This window comes from Opisthorchis viverrini (genome assembly GCF_000715545.1).
Source record: "Opisthorchis viverrini unplaced genomic scaffold opera_v5_101, whole genome shotgun sequence".
NCBI lineage: Eukaryota > Metazoa > Platyhelminthes > Trematoda > Opisthorchiida > Opisthorchiidae > Opisthorchis > Opisthorchis viverrini.
In genome coordinates this window covers 2,574-21,362 of record NW_008751757.1, presented here as the reverse complement: position 1 = coordinate 21,362, position 18,789 = coordinate 2,574, and the positions used below count along the sequence as shown (strand labels likewise).

General features: G+C 47.0%; 3 protein-coding genes across 3 annotated transcripts in view; 2 read left to right on the top strand and 1 right to left on the bottom strand.

Annotated features, from left to right (window-relative positions):
* T265_05382 (hypothetical protein) overlaps positions 1-18,465 on the bottom strand; it is a gene marked incomplete at both ends in the record, with an annotated part of 58,982 nt that extends 40,517 nt beyond the window's left edge. The window contains 3 exons of the mRNA XM_009170380.1: positions 9,437-9,611; positions 12,738-14,662; positions 16,913-18,465. Coding sequence (XP_009168644.1) covers positions 9,437-9,611; positions 12,738-14,662; positions 16,913-18,425 — 3,613 coding nt within the window. The remainder of the gene's footprint in view (positions 1-9,436; positions 9,612-12,737; positions 14,663-16,912) is intronic.
* T265_05383 (hypothetical protein) lies at positions 1,150-8,986 on the top strand (the record flags this gene model as incomplete). Its single annotated transcript, XM_009170381.1, has 3 exons — positions 1,150-1,253; positions 2,031-2,292; positions 8,801-8,986. The coding sequence occupies 3 exons, from the start codon at positions 1,150-1,152 to the stop codon at positions 8,984-8,986; spliced, it is 552 nt and encodes a 183-aa protein (XP_009168645.1).
* T265_05381 (hypothetical protein) lies at positions 9,074-10,915 on the top strand (the record flags this gene model as incomplete). The annotated part of the gene is made up of 2 exons (XM_009170379.1): positions 9,074-9,136; positions 10,784-10,915. 2 exons carry the CDS (start codon positions 9,074-9,076, stop codon positions 10,913-10,915), a joined length of 195 nt encoding a protein of 64 aa, XP_009168643.1.
* Positions 18,466-18,789: the final 324 nt, after the last annotated feature.

The following is an 18,789-nucleotide window of genomic DNA, read 5'->3' as shown; positions in this document are numbered from 1 at the left end:
ACATTTACCGCTCCTCGCACCGACAACAATGGGGAGGTTTTCATGCAGCTTCACATCACTCCAAGGAGGCGGTCGGAAACGTTTGGAAGGAGTTCAAAGTGTGCAACGTGGCTGTCAGATCCTGGGGACCTAACCTCTCCGAGCTGACTATCTTTGTAGACTCAAATTATTGGACCGTTGGTTTTTACGTCAAGTAGCGAAAACACGTTAGAATGAGAGTCAATATAGCATTCGGTTTTCCAAATTCATCCAGCGGCGCCGACTACAGCGGTTTGGATATGTCAAATGAAAACCAGATTCATAGGTGTCCAAGGTCCACTTGTTACCACAGCCCTATCCAAGAGGGCAGCGTCGCGTCAAAGAACAATTAAAACCTGCTCTCAAAAGTCACGGCTCACATAAGACCATTGGGTTTCAGTGCGGTCTGCGGGACTTGACCGCTGGAACGGAGGATGAGGGACCTTGCTACTGACCGTGCTTTATTTGCAACAGTAATTCGGGATCTCCTTGGAACCCATTCATCCTACTCCAAGAGAAAGTTGAAGCAAAGCAGGAAGTAAAGAAGTAAACACCTTCGGTGACTGAGTTTTTGGCATCTGACCAGAGTTTTATTGATGATACCCTAAGGGTTGTTATTTATCAGGTTCTTTGTGAGGATAGAAAACAAGTTAAACAAACAATCTGACAAGTGACGGTTGTGTTGTTTTTGGCGGAAACAATATTTAGTTAGGCTTGCACCCTCTGAAGCCGGCATCGATTACGCGAGATCTGTTGCATCCGAATAGCGCACAGATATCATGATTAGCAAATACCAGAAAAGCAACGCAGCGGTAAACTCAGCGACGTCGACCATCGACTGAGACGCAACTATGTGGGGAACCAAGGAATACTTTCTGTTTGAGGATCACAGCGGAAAGAACAGCTTGACGCCAAAAATGCCTGGTTGAAAAAGGGCTTCTCTGAGACGTTGTGTGAATCAACCAACCCCTATTTCGCATGGGATGCACGTAGATACCGAGGTATAGAGTTATCAGCTTCGCTCGGTAACTTGAACCATTTCGATAACGCTTGTCAGGAAATTAAAATTGAATTGTTCAACTGTAGCACCCTTTCGGTGCAGCTGTAGCACTCTTTCGGTGCCTAGCCGTCATGCCACCCGAAGGTTGCACGAGGGCTGGGATACTTCCAGGTTGCCCAAACCTAGACAGGGGAAGTCGAGAGGCAGAAGTCGGGTTCGAACCACGGACCTTACGGTCAGTAAATTCGCGCTCTAACCATTGAGCCATCTCCTAACGCTTGTCCGGAGAACATGTGGTGATAGTTCGATAAGCTTGACCATCTATGAGCGAGATGGACTAGAGAGCACAGAATACTAGCCATTAGAGAAGCATGGGATACAAAAATGCCTGGTTCGCTCAGTAAGTGAGCAATCCAAAAACGACAGAGAACGTTCATAGCAACTTTACCAATATTCCACATGAATTCGGTGTCGGTTTCACTTGTTGGTCGCGAACACAGGTGACGAGAAAATCTGGCCGTGAACAGAAGTGCCTGCGGAAGTTCGAACATACAGGCTTGGTGCATTTGACGACTCTACACCTCGATAATCGAACAAAAACAATCCAGCGACTTATGACCAACGAACCAAGGCCAGTGAATTTGAGGAGATGAATAAGTCAGATCCCCTGGAAGCGGAATCTGACAGCCAAAATGTCTCAGCTTGTGCAGGCAGGTGCAATTATATCTTATTGTGTTGTTATACAGAGACGGAAGGGGAAATAACGGAATATTCACGGCGGTAGTAGTATCATCATGCTTAATTCGGATGATGGCGCTCAACAGTTCCCTGCTCACTCCTTCGGAATTCGCAGACCAAAAATGCCCCATGCATATACAGAAACTCATAAACCAGTTGCCTCCACTTTAAGAGTTGCGTTCATAGAAAACAACGGATCCCTTGGTCAATAATTCATACTTCTACCCCGAAAAATTCAAACCGTACTTTAAATACATGCGTGAACCTTCGGCAGGCTAGCCACCGAGTTAAGTTGGGGTAGGGAAACCGGAGCGAGATGGCCCAAGTGGTTAGAGCGCGAATTTACTGACCGTAAGGTCCGTGGTTCGAACCTGACTTCTGCCTCTCGACTTCCCCTGTCTAGGCTTGGGCAACCTGGAAGTATCCCAGCCCTCGTGCAACCTTCGGGTGGCATGACGGCTAGGCACCGAAAGAGTGCTACAGCTGAACGATTTTTTACGAGGGAAACCAGGAACGAAACATTTCGTATTTTCGTCGTCCTATGCAAACCAGTTGATGGTGTTATGCCGAGAAAACAAGAGCAGTCCCCTAAAGGAAATCCGATCCACCCACATGCGCCAGGTTGCACACACACACACACACGTCAGGTGTTCCTATCAACCGTCACGCTGTTAGCTACGCTATGGGTCAAGGAAGTTCAGGAAGCGGTAGATGGGAGTCAGTTTGAATTGTCATTGACATAGCGTTTGCGCGATTTTCTTTAAAAGCCCAAATGATTACACAAGTCTTTCACGTGCGGGCACCAACGGAAATCTGACTGACAGTAGACCCAAAGCACCCAACCTTTAGGTCACCGGTGGTACACACTCGTGGTTGGTGACAAACGGTCCAATTAAGCTATCAGTACCCCCTGGAACAAGGCTATCTTCTTTAATCGTGCCTCCGGAAAAACAAAACGGCGAAAGTTAAGTGATCCGGTTGGGCTATTGCCTCACTGGTCTATCCAAGTCCGTTCCCCTGTAGAAGCTGAAACCAACGCAACATTGGATCTGGATCTGGATCTGCAGTTGATGAACTGAAACAAACACTGGTGGTCACGATCTTCCGCACACACTATGCAAAAGCGCAGCCAACTGACAAAGGGTGTAGCAGAAAACGGTCCGGTTTTTGGAGCAAGATCGATCTGGAAATTTTTAAAACCATATTTACTGACCTTTACGTCAAGAACAGTTTTGAAAGTGCACGAAATGCTGTTTGATACCACATCGGCATAATAGTGTGCTTGTGTCCGGATCAGTCAAACAACAAACGTCATATTCATGCAGGCATTTGGTACTCGACGAGAAGGAGATGTGTAGTTTTGGGGTGCCGTTCGACTGGCGTGTCTATTTGACACAGACGTGCTGCCAATTCTCTGTGTTTATCCAACCAGCGTGCTGTGATTTGGTAAGCAAGTCGCAAGCGGTGAGGATAGTTAAAGACAATTACACATGAGGGCTTTCACCTATGCTGACGTCCGAAGAATTTTGATAAACATTCAGAACCGCGACCTTCCAGGGAAAAGTTGAACACACCACCAAAATGGTGGTGGACTTACACGTGGGGTATGGGGCAACTCATCCTCCAATCGCACTGACGGACTTCTCCAGCGGCGACTTCTCAGGTGCCATGACTTGTGAGCACAGCGCTTATAAAATGTGGCTAGTGGGAAACTTTGTACAATTGATGGACGCGCTTCAACAATCCATGCTAGCTACGAATGGATTCAACCCCCTATGAGGAGTTGAAACGCGACAGGTGGCTGATCAGCAATGTGGAATACTTGTCAACAACCTGACATGCAGTGTGACCTCATGAGCCTTTTGTTCACTACTCACTTAGTGTTTGACCAACACACTGAAACGTTTTGCTTTCATTTTTACCTCACTGTGCCTTCTGCCAATCGACTGTGATGGCGGAGCCCAGGATTATGACACAATGCAGAAACCGAATATCAGTGAGGCGAAACTTTTGTCGTGCACCCTGGTCGATACAACACGCTTACTCTTTTATTGGTTCAGATCGGTTGTGACCATTAATCCATTACGAGTGCACGCAGCAAAGTTGATCCGTACTGATAATCAAGTTGTTCGCTGAGCTTTCTAATTTTGTTGCGAACGTTTTGTCACAAAAAGAGGCAAAATCACCGGTGCTCAATTGCGGAAGCGTCACCTCAATGTTCAGGCCAAACGTAGCGAAAGAGTCAACCGGTAAACATGAAGTCAGAGCTCCAAGAATGTCAAATCCGAAATAATGTACCAACGGTCAATAGTTGCGCTGGGACAAAGATGTCGGCGATTAAAACAGGTCACCCGATGTGAAGTAGGCCAGGGAAACCATCCACATAGCCGTCTTGCTAAAACTAAAACCGAAAACATCAGCTGAGGTCCCTTGAAAGCTGCGACTGTCCTATCTAGGCTGCGAATACGCCCTCCTTCAGAATCCGTGATCTGGGGATGGAAGATGAACGGCTAAATATGGACAGTGTACAAAAATATCAATCCTCAATAACATAATCTCGAAATGCTCGTAGACAGGACCGGTCTCTGCTTCATAGGACACCCCGAGAGGTTGTCCTCTATTCATCCAGTTCCACCTGGCCATGGATAAAATATTCAAGGCGTTCTATGTCATACATATTAACCGTAGATCGCGTGTCTTCATCATTAATTGTGTACTAACAGCATACGCTTTCGTGTGCCCAAATGTTTCATGTAGCTTGGACGGCTGTGCACAAGACACGTGACTTTGATGTGACGAACAACCATTGCCTAGACGAATCATTCATTCGTTTTGATTAAGCGTGTAAGCGACCTTTTATCTGCCCAACAGAAATGCTGGTCAACTTCACCCCATCTGTCATGTATCTGCAACGCTGCGGTCGTCAAGCTTAGTTAGTCGTTTCACCTTCATATCTGCCACAGCTACTGGACGCGGGTAAACAGCTGCATGGCTAATGAAGAGGTTGCGGTGAAACAAGAATCACATTAAAAGAAGGTAGACAGATGGAGATACTTCACATAGTTTTGTCAGCCGCAACACGCTCAAATCAATTGAGAAGCAACGAAGAAAACATGATGAGGCCTCTGAGCCAGCCACACTATTGTGGGAATTCGCTCATTCATATTATCTAAGCTAGGCGTCACGTGACTGCCGGGCTCACAGTGATCATCTCTAAATCGATTAACCACGAAGCGTTCCGAAACCTTGAGCGAATATATCATACCAGAATGGAACATGTTGGTGTAAAATGGACGGTCAGTCTCCCAGGGATGCGTGAGGCAACCGACGACGGTGCGTGGTTTGTTCGTTTAACAGGAGAGAGCGCCGAGTCCCTGATACTAGGCGCTCTCATATAAAAATTCACCGAAGTTGCGGGTGAAACGGCAGATAGCGTGTGATGCCAAAATTCTTTGGTGCACCGGAAGTGGCAGTTTCTTTCTACAAAAATTAGCATTACGAGCCGAGCTGCGTTGTACGTCCGGGTGGTGTGTGGTATTTTTTTTCTTTTTGTGGAGATCTGCATCGAAACATCACCCAATTTTCTGTATCTTGTTCGGGTTTGGTTTTGAACAAATAGTGGCACACGGACTAGATGCTCCGAAATGGATACGTTCGGCAGATACCCTGTTAAACGACTGCCCGCACTGCACAGCGGTCGTTGCGCAGATGGCAACGTAGTTTTACCCCCATAAATGGCATTGCAATCTGCTAGTCCAGCTAAAACAATGTCAAAAACAATCACGGCGTTGTTTGTTTGGTTTCTGGGCGTCAACCTAGAGCTGACATGCAGTTATGTAGGTTCGAAAGGACCAGAGATGGGGGAATTCATCATTTGCATGGATCGCCCGTTGGGTGCTAGTCCTGGCAAGTTCGATGGGGTCGTGACAGATAGTGAACGACAAAATCAAATATCAGCTAACAGATCGCTTCAAACAGATACTAGATCAGCAGCTCAAGGTTTCGATGACCGGATTCTCAGCTTGAACGTCGATGAACAAGCATGTGACGTATAAAGGCAATCTGACTTCAATCAACCGAAGGCGCACGAATCAATAGTACGCTCAGCTTCTGTTAGACAAATGCATCTACCGATCACAACCACAACAGGGTAGCGGTAAAAATGGATAGAGTAGCGCCGACCAAGTTGTTTGCAGCACATCGTTGGTTTTCTGACGCACACACCTTAGACTAGTCGGTTGTTTTTGCTGCACGATCAGTCCCGCATTCTTTCAACTGTGACAAAATAAGGTATCCAACAACAAATCGATTCGTCAGCAAGTATTCGCTGAAACCGTTGCTGAAAAACGACTGATGAGGTGTCGGGGGACGTAGTACGATCACCGTAAGCTTCATTACAGTAATAGTGGTTAGAATTCTATTGTTCACACGTTCAACAAACTCCGAATCGTCTGCCACTAAGAGGACTTCGATACCCGGATTGTGCCGTGTTCACAGATCTCGGCTCCCATAACATCTTGCCGAACAGTACGACGAGAGGCGGAGTGAGGGTGCTTGTGATGGCTACAGCAGTATACCTACAACTGCGGAATGTTTTGCAACTTAGCCTCTGGTAATGGTCGGCCGCAATGCGTGAACTATCATCAAAAATATGACGATATCACTTCCATTCCTGTTTCATCAATGAGGTGTGGGAGTCATAAAAAAATCCAGAGGGATTCAAGATACCTTTGTTTAAACGCAAACCTACGAAAATCTTGGATAACTGAAATAAGTGCACGAAAAAAGGAGAACAAGTTTATCGCACGAATCTAACGGAGCCATATAATTCATCAGAATGCGCTCTGTACGCATTCAATGTAAGGTTGCGTTCCAGAAGAAACTTCGCTGAGTCCCCCTTGTGAAATTTAGATTGCTGAACTACATGAAGCGCTCCATATAGGTCGAGTGTTTTACTGGCAACGGTAGAGTATCGGGCAGGGTCAAAGGTTCGAATCACCCTCACTGATTTACGCTATTTGTAGGGTCGAAATGTGGTGAATTCAAAGTCACGTGCATCAGTCATCAGCGTAGTTGTGAGGTAGGACCATTACTAATGTAACTATTAAGCCTTTGGAAGGCGGTGTCTGAGATTCCGGGCACATTCAGGCTGGCATCAGCGAATCTGAGAGCGATAACCGTAAAACGAGGGTTCGAAGCAGGTTCATCAATACAGGCGTCGATAAGCAGATATTAAGCATGCCGACCCAGCTTCGGTGACGTCCTGCGTGTTTACTTTACAGTGGATGGTGAGCAAATTTCGACTGGGCTGCTACGAAGTTCGGGAACGGTCACTGCACCCATACATGTGTTTGATTGGAGAAACAAGACTGCGAATGGATTCAAATGGTCCCCTACCATCAGTCCGTTCTACTGGTTTGCGGACTCAGTTTACTCGGAATGCGTTAAGTATAGGAGCAGAGGAGCCAAGCCTTTTACTTTTTCTTAGCAGTGCCAAAAAACAGGTACGCAACTTTGGTTGTAGTTGAGATAAGGGTAATGCACTGCCAACGTTCCGACAGGTTTGAGTTCGCGGGATTTCACGATGACTCAACCCGTCATCAAATGAAACAATAAAAAACATCAGCTCGTGTGGGAGAGACCAAATGATATCGAAAGGGACATTTGGGAGGTGTGAAAACGAAGGTGCACAAGGGTATACACCAAAAAAGAAAGGTCATACTATGGAATAAGAGTGAACTTGGGCATACTACAGTTCGAAGAAAACGGAGCCAGTAAGAGGTTGCGCAAAGAAAGAATGGCGGAGAACATTCAGATTCCGGTCCCATGATGGAAAAAGAGTAAAAAATATTTGAGAAATACACTAATTTGCAAAGCAATTTGGTTTTCACGAGAGACTCAACTGAATCTCTCGTTTATGATGTCCTCCAGCTAAATGTGCTGCACACAGGCCGTNCGTCTCATGATTCAGTTGGTACGACATTCGAGATAACGCAGTATATTTTCATAAAGGAAACAAATCACAAGGTTGCTGAAGACTCTTCGAAGAGCTTTCAGCAACCTTGTGGGTAGTTTCCTTTGTGATTAAAAAATATCGTTTTCAATGATTCCAGTCGCCTAATATCCACATATTTCGATCAGGCAAGGACACCGGGTCCGTTTTTTGGCGACTATTGATTCGAAATTCAGACACGCTTACCTTTCCCACCCATCGCGTCTTCCTGATCCCTTTGTTTTTTTTATAATGCATCTTAGTGCACACTGCAACACACACATCCCCTCCGATTCCACAGCCTAACCAACTTTGTGCGCCCATGTTTCTATCTTCACTTCTTTTCTCAAACCTCTCTTATACCTGGTTATTCCCACATATCTTCATATCTGCTCAAATGGCCATTCAAGCTATAGCAGCTGGAAGAATGAAATGCCGGGAAGTTATATGGAATCAAATGAGCCGCTCACAACATAAATCGGAACCCATGCCTCGAACAGTCGATTGCCGGTGGTGGTGGAAAGATTTCAACGACGCAACAGTCGTGATTCATGATCGACCCGGTAGACAATCGACAAAACTTGCACAATCGCACGAGAAATCCGTGTCAACACTGAGCAGAGCAGACGAAAGAACGCCATTCTTTAATTCCTCCGTGTCATTCAATGATTGTTGACAAGCAGAAACAACAAGACATGTGATGGCTTGACGGCTGAAAACTGGGTCACCAAATATGCTGAAATCATGAACCCATCCAGAGTATCTGGTTTTTCTCAGTATATGATACAAAAGCTGAGGTGTCATCATCAACCGTCATCCTCGATGTCGACTTTTTGTCCAAAAAACACGGGTTACTTTCTATCTGTGTGATGGAATGGGGTAACAAGGGAGGAAGGTTTAAGTCAATGGAAAGACTGGGCATTGTATGCGCTGACTATTTTCTAGATCACCGGGTTTAAGTCACCACAATTCTAGACATTTATAGAGCGTGTTCACTTTGAAAACGGAGACACGATACACCGTAAAGATAGGCGGGTACCACTCTCACTCAGCAACTTTGCCGATATACCGTTAGGCGGAATTCAACACGGATCCCTCTTTGCCGCTCGCACTCAGGTGGTGATACGGTCGAGAAGCCCATGCCACGCAAGATTAGCCGAAAATCCGGGACGCTTGCCGGTCCGGCATCAAGCCGAGATCTGATTGGTCGAAAGTCTGGACTTAACAGCCTATCATGACCCAGTGTTGGCCGAATGCAGGTTGCTGACTGCGCACCTAGAACGCGTCAGAATTCCTAGAAAGTTATTGCCGCCCATGTTATATATATGAAGCGCTGTACAAGTGTTTTTGATTTCGGTTTGGGCACAAATATACCTTGTGTACCTTTGGTGGTTGTTTTGACGTGAGCGCTAGCTTGGGGGGCTCAGACCGAGAAGTAAGCTGAGAAAAATACCGTTACTACACATACACATTCAGTTGGATTCTGGATGTTACACAAGCGGTGAAATGGACAAGAGTAATCAAGAGGAACAATCTCTTGGGGAGATTCAACCACGAGCGGAAGATGAAATGAAAGTGAAAGGAACCGCTGGGTTTAAGGCTTTCTATGGTTGGTTGCGGGGGATCTAAGGCCCGGGCCCATTATGGAACCAGTTCAAACTTGGCAAACGAAATCCTTGGCGACTTACCAACAAAACGAATCCCAACTAGCTCCAAACGAGTGAGTTGTGGCGCACGAGCAAGCGCGGAGAAGATACGTACAAACCGGACAGCTCGAGACGGACCACTACAGTTGTTCATCACAAATGACTGTAGTTTTGTCGCGGAGAAGTTGAAGAATGGATCTGCCGACGTGAATACAACCTGAAAAACACGGGGAAAGTATGTAGACCGTTAGACGCGTGGGCGAAGCTGTCCTGCTTCAGTCGCACAGAGTAGAATGAGCCGAAATGGTGTCATCCGTTACGGGACGTCTTTCGGTTAGAAATGACCATAGCCTTTTGACAGATCCCATTTAACTGAGACGAAAACAAACCAATCCGCCCGATAACTCAGCGTCAGACTATCTAAAGGGTGGCGAGTTCCTGGCGCATTAAGGCAAAGTGCCAGTTGCCAATCCGAATTTCGAGCGGGAGCTTATGTCAACATTCAAAACTTCAGAAACATAACGTCACAGTAAAATGTCACCAATACCGAGTAGTAAACTACATTGCTAACAAGGAGCATTCAGTCGTGATGTTGCTCCGGTGCATAGTCGCGGGGAGCACGAAAGACAGAGTGCCGCCAAGATGCCCACGACTTCACAATAGAAATCAACCTATCACGGACAGAGACCGAAATAGCTAGCGGTGTACGGACAACACACAAACATATATTGGAGGCAGACGCGTGCTGTGAATAGATTGACTGCCCCTGTTTAAACGGACTTTTACGGCTAGGTTTAAACTTATGGTGCATATGCGGCTTCCGGGAGCTCGCGCCTAAGGGCTTTAGATATCAGCTGTCCTATGAAACACCCGGAACCAGTGAGATCGGGGAATCATCATCGATTACGTCCGAGACATGGTGTTACAAAACGCGGGGAACCTACCTCCATGAGAAGAGGCAATATCACACGCAAGTCAAGATAAAAGAGCAAGAGGATTCGAGGACAATTAGTATACTCTACAAGCCAAAGTAGGCGACTGAGCAGACTGAGCATGTACTGCGAGGCGCATCACATCGTTAACGGGACAGTCAAGTGTGGAAAATGAGAAAGTTAGGACAGCAAAGAAGCGGAGTAGCTAACGTGTCAAGTTGTGTGAAGCACTTGAAAATAAAACAGAGTAAAAAACTATTAATTATTTTGAACATGGTGAATTATCAGCTATTCACAGGACAGATTGATTACAGTTTCTCCCTGCACATTGCGTAGGCTATCGAACTATCATCAATATTTAGAAGCTCGGTAATAAAAGAAATAAAGTAGTTGGAAATAGTATGAATGAAACGAACCACTTCTGAACGGACAGGTATCAGTGAATTTTACTGGTTAGACTGAGAAGTCTTCCGTGGTTCGCTCAATGCAGAATACATCTATGACTGAACACAAAACGGTACTTTTTAGCCTGTCTCGTTTTGCCAATATATACGTGTTGGGGTGTCCAGGGTGTCATCCCCACCAGTGAAATCGTCCAGCTGTAGCACCCTTTCGGCGCCTAACTACCATGCCACCCGAAGGAAGCACGAGGGCTGGGATACTGGCAGGTTGCCCAAGCCTAGACAGGGGAAGTCGAGATGTAGAGGTCGGGTTCGAACCACGGACCCTCTGGTCAGCGAATTCGCGCTCTAACCGCGGAGTCATCTGCACCTATAATCCGCGACGAACCTGAATGACGGATCAACAGCCTGTGAACATACCGCCAAAATAAGCTAGCCGAAGATATAGTTCAAATGTCCCGGGTTTTCGTAAAGATGGGGAATGGTGAAAGCTTGATTACACACAGGCTTCCAATTGGGCTCCGTGGACAATCAAACTCACTGGTCTTTTTGGTAAGTGAGCACAGTGTGTACAAGCCATGACATAACATTACGTTCACAAAACAACGTACTGCTGATTTTACCTGGATTGGTAACTTGCAACTAAACTGACTAGCTCAGCGAGCAAATCAACGATCAGTAGCCACGATAGTTAACACTCAGGCTTGCGGTAGCTTGGAAAAGGTGAAATCTAATGGTCACATTTAAGCTATAGGTACGAGAGACTAGGGTCGATAACTTGTTGCCCGTCAACATGAACAAAGTGAACTTCAGTCGATCTGCCTTACCTTACGCCTGAAAGATTGAACACCGCTAACAAGGTCAAACGATATGCACATTCGATTATACTTCCGAAGTAAGCACAGGGGTTATTTCCATCACATTCCTCGGGGATAAGCAAATCGACTGTAAAGTGTGGTCAAGGACAACAAAATGTGGAACGTAACCGAGTTCACATCGGGAGACTCAAAGCAAAAAGATAGTGGGTTTACATCCAGTCTGGATGGTTACGGGCTCAGAGCAGTTGCTACCAGTAAATGGCAGATCCCAGTGGCGGGTAAGAAACCTGCATCATTATCAGCTACTGTGCATGAAAGGTGCGAGCAGCGTCCGCCAAATTACATCAATTTCCTGACAGGACCGAATTTCGCTGAAGCTCAAGGGCCGTGTATACAAGGCAACCGTTAGAGCAGTTTTACTATATGGTCGTGAGGCTTGGTCCTTCCGACCCGAGGACCTCAGGTATCTTTAACTGTTTGATCATCAGTGCTTCCGTAGCATAGCAAGAGTGAACTGGCTGCAGCGAGTCCAAAATAAAGTGGTTTTTAAGTGGCCTGGTTCGGCTACTATCAAACTGAGTGCTATGAGGCCTTCGCTGCTTCCTGGTTGGGACCCACCCAATCCTTCTTGAAATTGGTCGGAAAACCTGAAGGACATGGCACGCGGCCGGTCGCAATGGAGCGAATGCTGTCATTTCCTAGCCGGACTGCCTAGCTGAAGTTCCCCTGTCGTTATGCGCTGGGGTATGCCGGGCGAGATTTACAAAGGACACCGGACCAATCCTACAGATGACGCCTTATATCGACAGGGTGCTCAGATGTGTTTATTTTAATACCGCCCAAAGGTGTAGGCACTACATCTACTTGATCAACGTAGGGCTACTTCGCGCTACATCCCTACTCTTCCGACTGGCTTTCTCCCCTTATGGGGCTGTATAAACGTTAAGCACCGACACATATCACTAGTGTATGGCAGTCATTGGTGATGTCCGTGAAGAACAGCTGGAGAAAATGTGCGATTGCCTATGACATCTGGGGATAAAACACCCACCTCAGGCCACAAAACGTTAAGCCTACCTACGGGCTGATGATGGTGAAGCGCCAGAGACGAAAAGAATGTTCCGGTAAAATGAATAACTTGAACAAATGGAAAGCCGATACTTGACGGCCAAAACAGAAGGCCGGAACTTACCCATTTCAGATGTAGGTATTTGATATTGTCCAGTCGCGGAATCGCACTGATGGCTACAGAGACGAGGTCCAATTTGGTCAGGTTGGTGATTGCATGTGGTAGAGCGATCCAGTTTGCATGACTTGGCAGAGGGGAAACAAGCCACGGTCCACTAGCACTCAAACGTCCGGTCGCGGGTATGTGACGGACGTAGTGCCTAATTGGATGCCGCCGATGTGAGCGACCAGCGAATATTGGATTCGGAGCAATCCGCACCGGCTGGGCGATGACAGGTGCTTGTCTTGGTTGTTGATTATGCATTTCAATGTGCCTAGCCTCAACTCCGCCATCGAAACCGGCAGGTGGTCCCATAGGCAAGGCTACATTTTGCCCCTGTGGTTGCGGCCAAATCATGCGCCTTTCATCCTGGGGTGGATTGCCCAGTCCATCCGGACCTGGTCCATGAGGAGCAAGCAATATGGGAGCCGGAACACCGTGATTGGGTAGATGCGGTGGGACAAATACCGCTCGCAAAGCAAGCGCCATAACTGGTGCATGGTGATTGAGTGCAATAGGCGGTCCATCTGCAGGGTCGGTGGGACCGATCAGGGGTCCGGTGATCACTTCAGCTTCGATTGGAGGCAGACCGGGTTGGAGGAACGGTGCAATCGCCATATTTCTCAGACCATCGAGGATATTGATCGTGGGAATAGTCCTCTGATGTGGCGGACGATCAAGCCATGGTGTAAGTGATCGTGACGGAAGAAATTGTGGGATGGTGGAAGGTGAGCCATGGCCGACTGGAGATTCGCCTAAAGGTTCGAACCAGGAAGCCAGATCAGCGTACTGTATTGTATATCGCTGAGCGACGGCAGCAGCTGAGTGTCCAATTGAGTTCCCAGAGGAACCACTAGGCGTTCCTGGGATGACGTCCACTGGCGGCGGCGAAAATGCTCCGGAAGATGACCGACGCCCGGATTTCAGTCGTTTGAAACCAAACAGTTTATGCAACTTAGATTTCGGATAACTTGTAGCGACCGCTGTAGCGGCCATAAGTGAACAGCACAAATTGCTCAAATGGTTTACTCCGGCGGGTTCTGGATCCGAAAGTGGTTGGCAAGCTGGATTGTCGGTACCAGATGACAAGGAACACGAACTGGGATTTTCTACAACGGTTTCAGCAACCGTAGGGGACAACGGCTCAGATTCGGGTGGCAACGGTACGGCGTACTCACTGTCCCATGAATCAGGACGGTTGCGAAACATGCCATGGAACTTGATACGCGGTAGATAGTGTACTAGCTTGCTCATTAGCTCGACATCCATGAGTTCAACCGATCGGAGGCGAGGACAAATACGAAACGCTGATATAATACCGGCATAAGTCAGCGCATTATTCGGTCCCGAGCGAGTGTTGCCCAGGCTGTGGAAATCCGCTGGATGCGAACCTAGTATTCGTTTTGGGTAGAACCCCAAGATGTGTGTGACCTCCGGAGTACGACTGAGAATGCGTTTCAGAGCAGAGTCAGTGATAGATTCGGGTAGAAATGCAAAAGGCAAGCCGTTACTAAAGTTGATACGCTTGACGAGTAGCAAATAACGTTCGACGATTGCTTTGAGGCGCCGATTGATAAGTTGCAATCGGAATGCATCTTGAATGCTTAGATAGTGAACAATACGAAAGACAACTTCGGTTGGCAAATGGTTGAATGATTTTGGAGCTGTCTGGGCTGCTTGCCATTCACGCAGCATGGATTCGCGACGAAGACGAGACCGCAGAGGATAGGAGCGACAAGGCGTGGCCGGAGAGCTCAACACGTTGCCACCTTCGCTCGACGTTCTGATCGGTGCCCGATGATGATCGATGGTCGACTGTGGGGTGGATGACGTCATTACTGCCACCGAAGAATTTTGCCATCCTGTCTCGTCGGCTGTTGCACCGAAAACTAGAAGATAATGAGACAAGATCACAGACAAGACTCCACTGATTGGAAAGAACGGTGCCTAGTAAACTTAGTACTGCGAAAAACGATGTTCAGGGGGACTAAATGGAACAGAAGATCAAACACAACATTCAAACGCCTGTCCTGTGTATTACGAGACAGTGAGACGTCACAGATATGACCATCGATTTGCTAGTGATTGTCACATCTGAGTAACGACCGCAGTCGTACCTGCGGGAAATTGCTCGAAATGCCTCACAGTCAGATCGAACGTCTCATCGGGGCCGGAGCTACCCTCTACTAGTGGCTAACAAGCCCCAATTGTGGTTTCCGATACACTACTCCCTATATCCAACGAGCGATAACCGACTAATAAGCCACTCAACCGTCTATATTATGAAGTTACTTAACCTTTCAAGGTCGTCATCGTCGGAGGGCGGGAAAACACTGCTAGCATGTATCAAACCATCACGGTTTTGTTTTTCTTTCGACTACGACGATGAAGTCGTATGAGTATAGTTTTGGACGGTTAGGCCATCAGAGCAGCAAAACATCGCTAACGTGGAATGTAAGCAACAAACCGGACCAAGCTACATCATTTCACCTAGACAAGAAAGATGCGCGAATACACAGATGTCAGTGGGCGTTCAAATCATTTAGTAAAAAGGCGAATTCTTTAGGCTGTTGATAATTTATTTGGTCCCATTAATTGCACGACGCAAGTAGGTTAGTTCTACCGCTTAAAACAGAAGTGGTGTGTCAGTCGACCAAAGTCAACCTCAGTCACACGTATGGCAGTGAAATCGGATCAGTCCGTGTTGACAGAACAGAGCAGGGCGAGTCGAGTTTCGCGATATGCAAAAGAATGGCGAACAACGCCAAGTCCAAGTAGTGGCCGGCGTCTAAGGTGTGCTGTGTGGCCGGTGCAGTTTTAGAAACACCTATGCAAAAAAACGAGTCTAAAAATACCACTTAGATACACCTATTGGAGATAAATTACATTCAGCGGTACCTATTCAACTGCAGAGTCACGTCTGCTATCAACGACTGAGGACGATTTTATGAACGCAACGTTTCAAACGGTGCATGTGTAGTTGCGAGTGGACTGAAAGTAAAGTGGACGCAATTCTCGAAATATGTTTGTAGTTGCGGGAACAGATGTTAGAGTGGACTGAAGGTAAAGTGGACGCAATTCTGGAAATATGTTCAACCAAACGGTGTCAACGGCCAAGCCGAATTCAGAAAGCAACCTCCCCAATCATGCACACCGTCTAAACTATGGTTGACCTTGCGGTCGTTCACTACCCTGTTGCGTTGGGTGAAATCTTCCCTATTCGTAGCCTGAGAAGTTCCGATGACTAATCAATAAGAGTGGATGTTATGAGCGAATAACGTCCGCAATTTCATTCCAATGAAGTTGAGACAAAACACCCTCTGATAAAACATTGATTGGTTTCATTCGAATTTATGTAAATGGTTGATGTGTGAAAACGAATGGCTTTCAGTTTCGTGGTCGAAGAGACGAAAGGAATCGCTGCGACCTCCCAGAACAAACATGCGTCTTCTTGCTTTACAGTGTGAATGAATAATTCCGTCGAATTAGTTAGATGTACTTGGAGTCAATTGTTCGTTTACGATGACGATTCTACATCATCCATTTCACTTGTGGTTCGAAATAAGGATAAGCGGTGCCACTGGCGGCTCACGCTGACTAATCTATACTAGCCGCTGAGACGTGTTTCAATGCCAAGTGGAGAAGTTTACCAACTGAATGAGTTGTCCAAGCGTCGATGCAACACTTAGATGGATGTGTGGAAGCCCTCAAATGATTCGATCATGGGAGCATCTGTATAGCCTGAGTATTTCGAGGCCAAGCTGCCTTGGAACCGAGTGCGGGGAAATTCAGACGCAAGACCCAGGTAACCGAATACTGGGTTTGAAATGACCAGATCACCATGATTCGATCATGGGAGCATCTGTACAGCCTGAGCATTTCGAGGCCATGCTGCTTTGGAACCGAGTGCGGGGAAATTCAGACACAAGACCCAGGTAATCGAATACTGGGTTTGAAGTGACCAGATCACCGATGGTGAAAGTAAACCAACACATAGTGTGCACAACCTAATACAGCCTCACTACAATCACTGAACGGTCACAACGGGAACAAGAAACAAACGATGAGTGTTTGCTCCTTATGTACGAAAACAGGGAGTAACAGAGAGCAAAAGAATCTCGTATTAGAAAGAAACTCACAAGCAAGTTGTGTGTGTTCAGGATTCTTCGAATTCGATGAGGAGAAGGAACCACCGTAAGTAATATCGGGAGCCCGAGATAACAGTGGCGTAGCATGAGATCCGTCGAGGGAAGTCGCAGTAGTGGTTTGAAGTTCTGGGGGATGGACCAACTCCTGACATCCGTTACGAAAACCTGCGCGAGCGGAATCTTCACAGAATTCATCGAAAGGCACAATGGGACTGGAATGTCGCTTCGTACTGCTGGGAATTTTATGTAAGGATTGCACCGTCGCAGAGGAAGAGGAAGGCTGGGTTTGGGATGAGCTGGCATCTGCTCCGTGTGAAAGACGTTCAGTAAAGAGGGGTTTATGTACAGTGCTGCCGAAGTGCGGGGTATCTGAACAAGATAGGGGAGATGTGTTCACAGTTTGTCGAAACAACTCGGCAGTTTGTGACCGAGTGACCATACGAGCAGATCCAGTGGTTGTCGAACAGTCCACCGGTACTTGTGGATGAAATGATGTTGCTGCCGTTGTGATTACTTCACTAGTATGAGTACCATGCGAGCCGGGTGATTTCGACGCGGTATCAATAGACAGTCGGGAGGAAGCATCTACGTTCAGGACCGTTCGGCTTACAGCCGTCTGAACACAACCAAACACTCCACTTCCGAGAATGGAATCGTTCTGGTAGTCATGACTGTCTCCGCATGGATCAACCAACAAAGGAGTTTCGGAGGCGGACATGATGTCTGCATCGCTCGCTTCAACAGAAAGATGATGTCTCGAATCGGTGGTTTCAACAAGCGGCGGTTCCTTTCCATCATTGTCATCTTCACCCTCAGAGCTACCTGGATCATCTGTAACTGCCAAAGCCGGAGTGGATATCTCACTATCTTCCTGTATTAACAAGTTATCCATATCCGTTTTGATCTTATGAGCGAATTCGACCTGATCTGTGTCCTTCGTATCTTCGTCATCAGCGAGCAGCACATCAGAAGAAAGTATTGAGCTATGCCGAGACTTTTGCGAAGAATTCGGAACGCGAGATATTGCACTTATCATATGAGGCAGGTCAGACGATGCTAAGTGTTCAGAAAATACACTGGAAGAAAAGGAATTTTCATCCTCAAGTTGCTCGACGCGATTGATGGACGTATCATTTTGAGACACATAAGGATCTAGAATGACCGCGGTTTTTTGCCGAACAGCCTCAATCAAGGAACATGCTGAATTCGGTGAAGAGGGAAGCGAGTTCGGCGGCCGTAAATGCGGCTTAGAGTTACGGACGGCGAGATGACTACTCCCGTGTGCATTACTCGAACGCCTAGCCCGGTGAGTGACGCAATCTTCCGTCACATCAGGCTCAACGGTCCCACCACCACTGGTAAAACGGGTACGCCGAAGACGGTGCCGAGTCACGTGCTCAGTGGCAAGCTTCGGGCTGTTGACAGAATATGAGGCGGCCTTCTGGTCTGTTGTATATACAGCAGCTGAATCACGAAAGGCATGTGCATCGCTTCTGGAAGGCATGAGACACCGGGACTTCAAAACCGGCTTAGTGTACGGTAAGCTGAAAAATAAATGAAGAAACCAATGGAAACGGCAAAATACAAATGATTGCTGGCCCCTGGAAAGTAATGGATAGGGGAAGATAGAGGCAGGTGATGAGGGTGACATAACCCATTAAAGATGTGGAATTTTTGTTTGATGGCTAAGGAAGCTGGGCAGCCAAGGACTGTAAGCTTTGATGCAGAAGCGCCACTGACAGCGTGATTGAGCATTGCCTGTAAGTATGAGTAATCACTGATAAGTCTATTCTGGTGTATCCTTTCGAGGAGGCAGCAGTTGTTAACCCGCCTGGGTTTACTGTTTGGTGCTTTCATTAGTTCAGTAC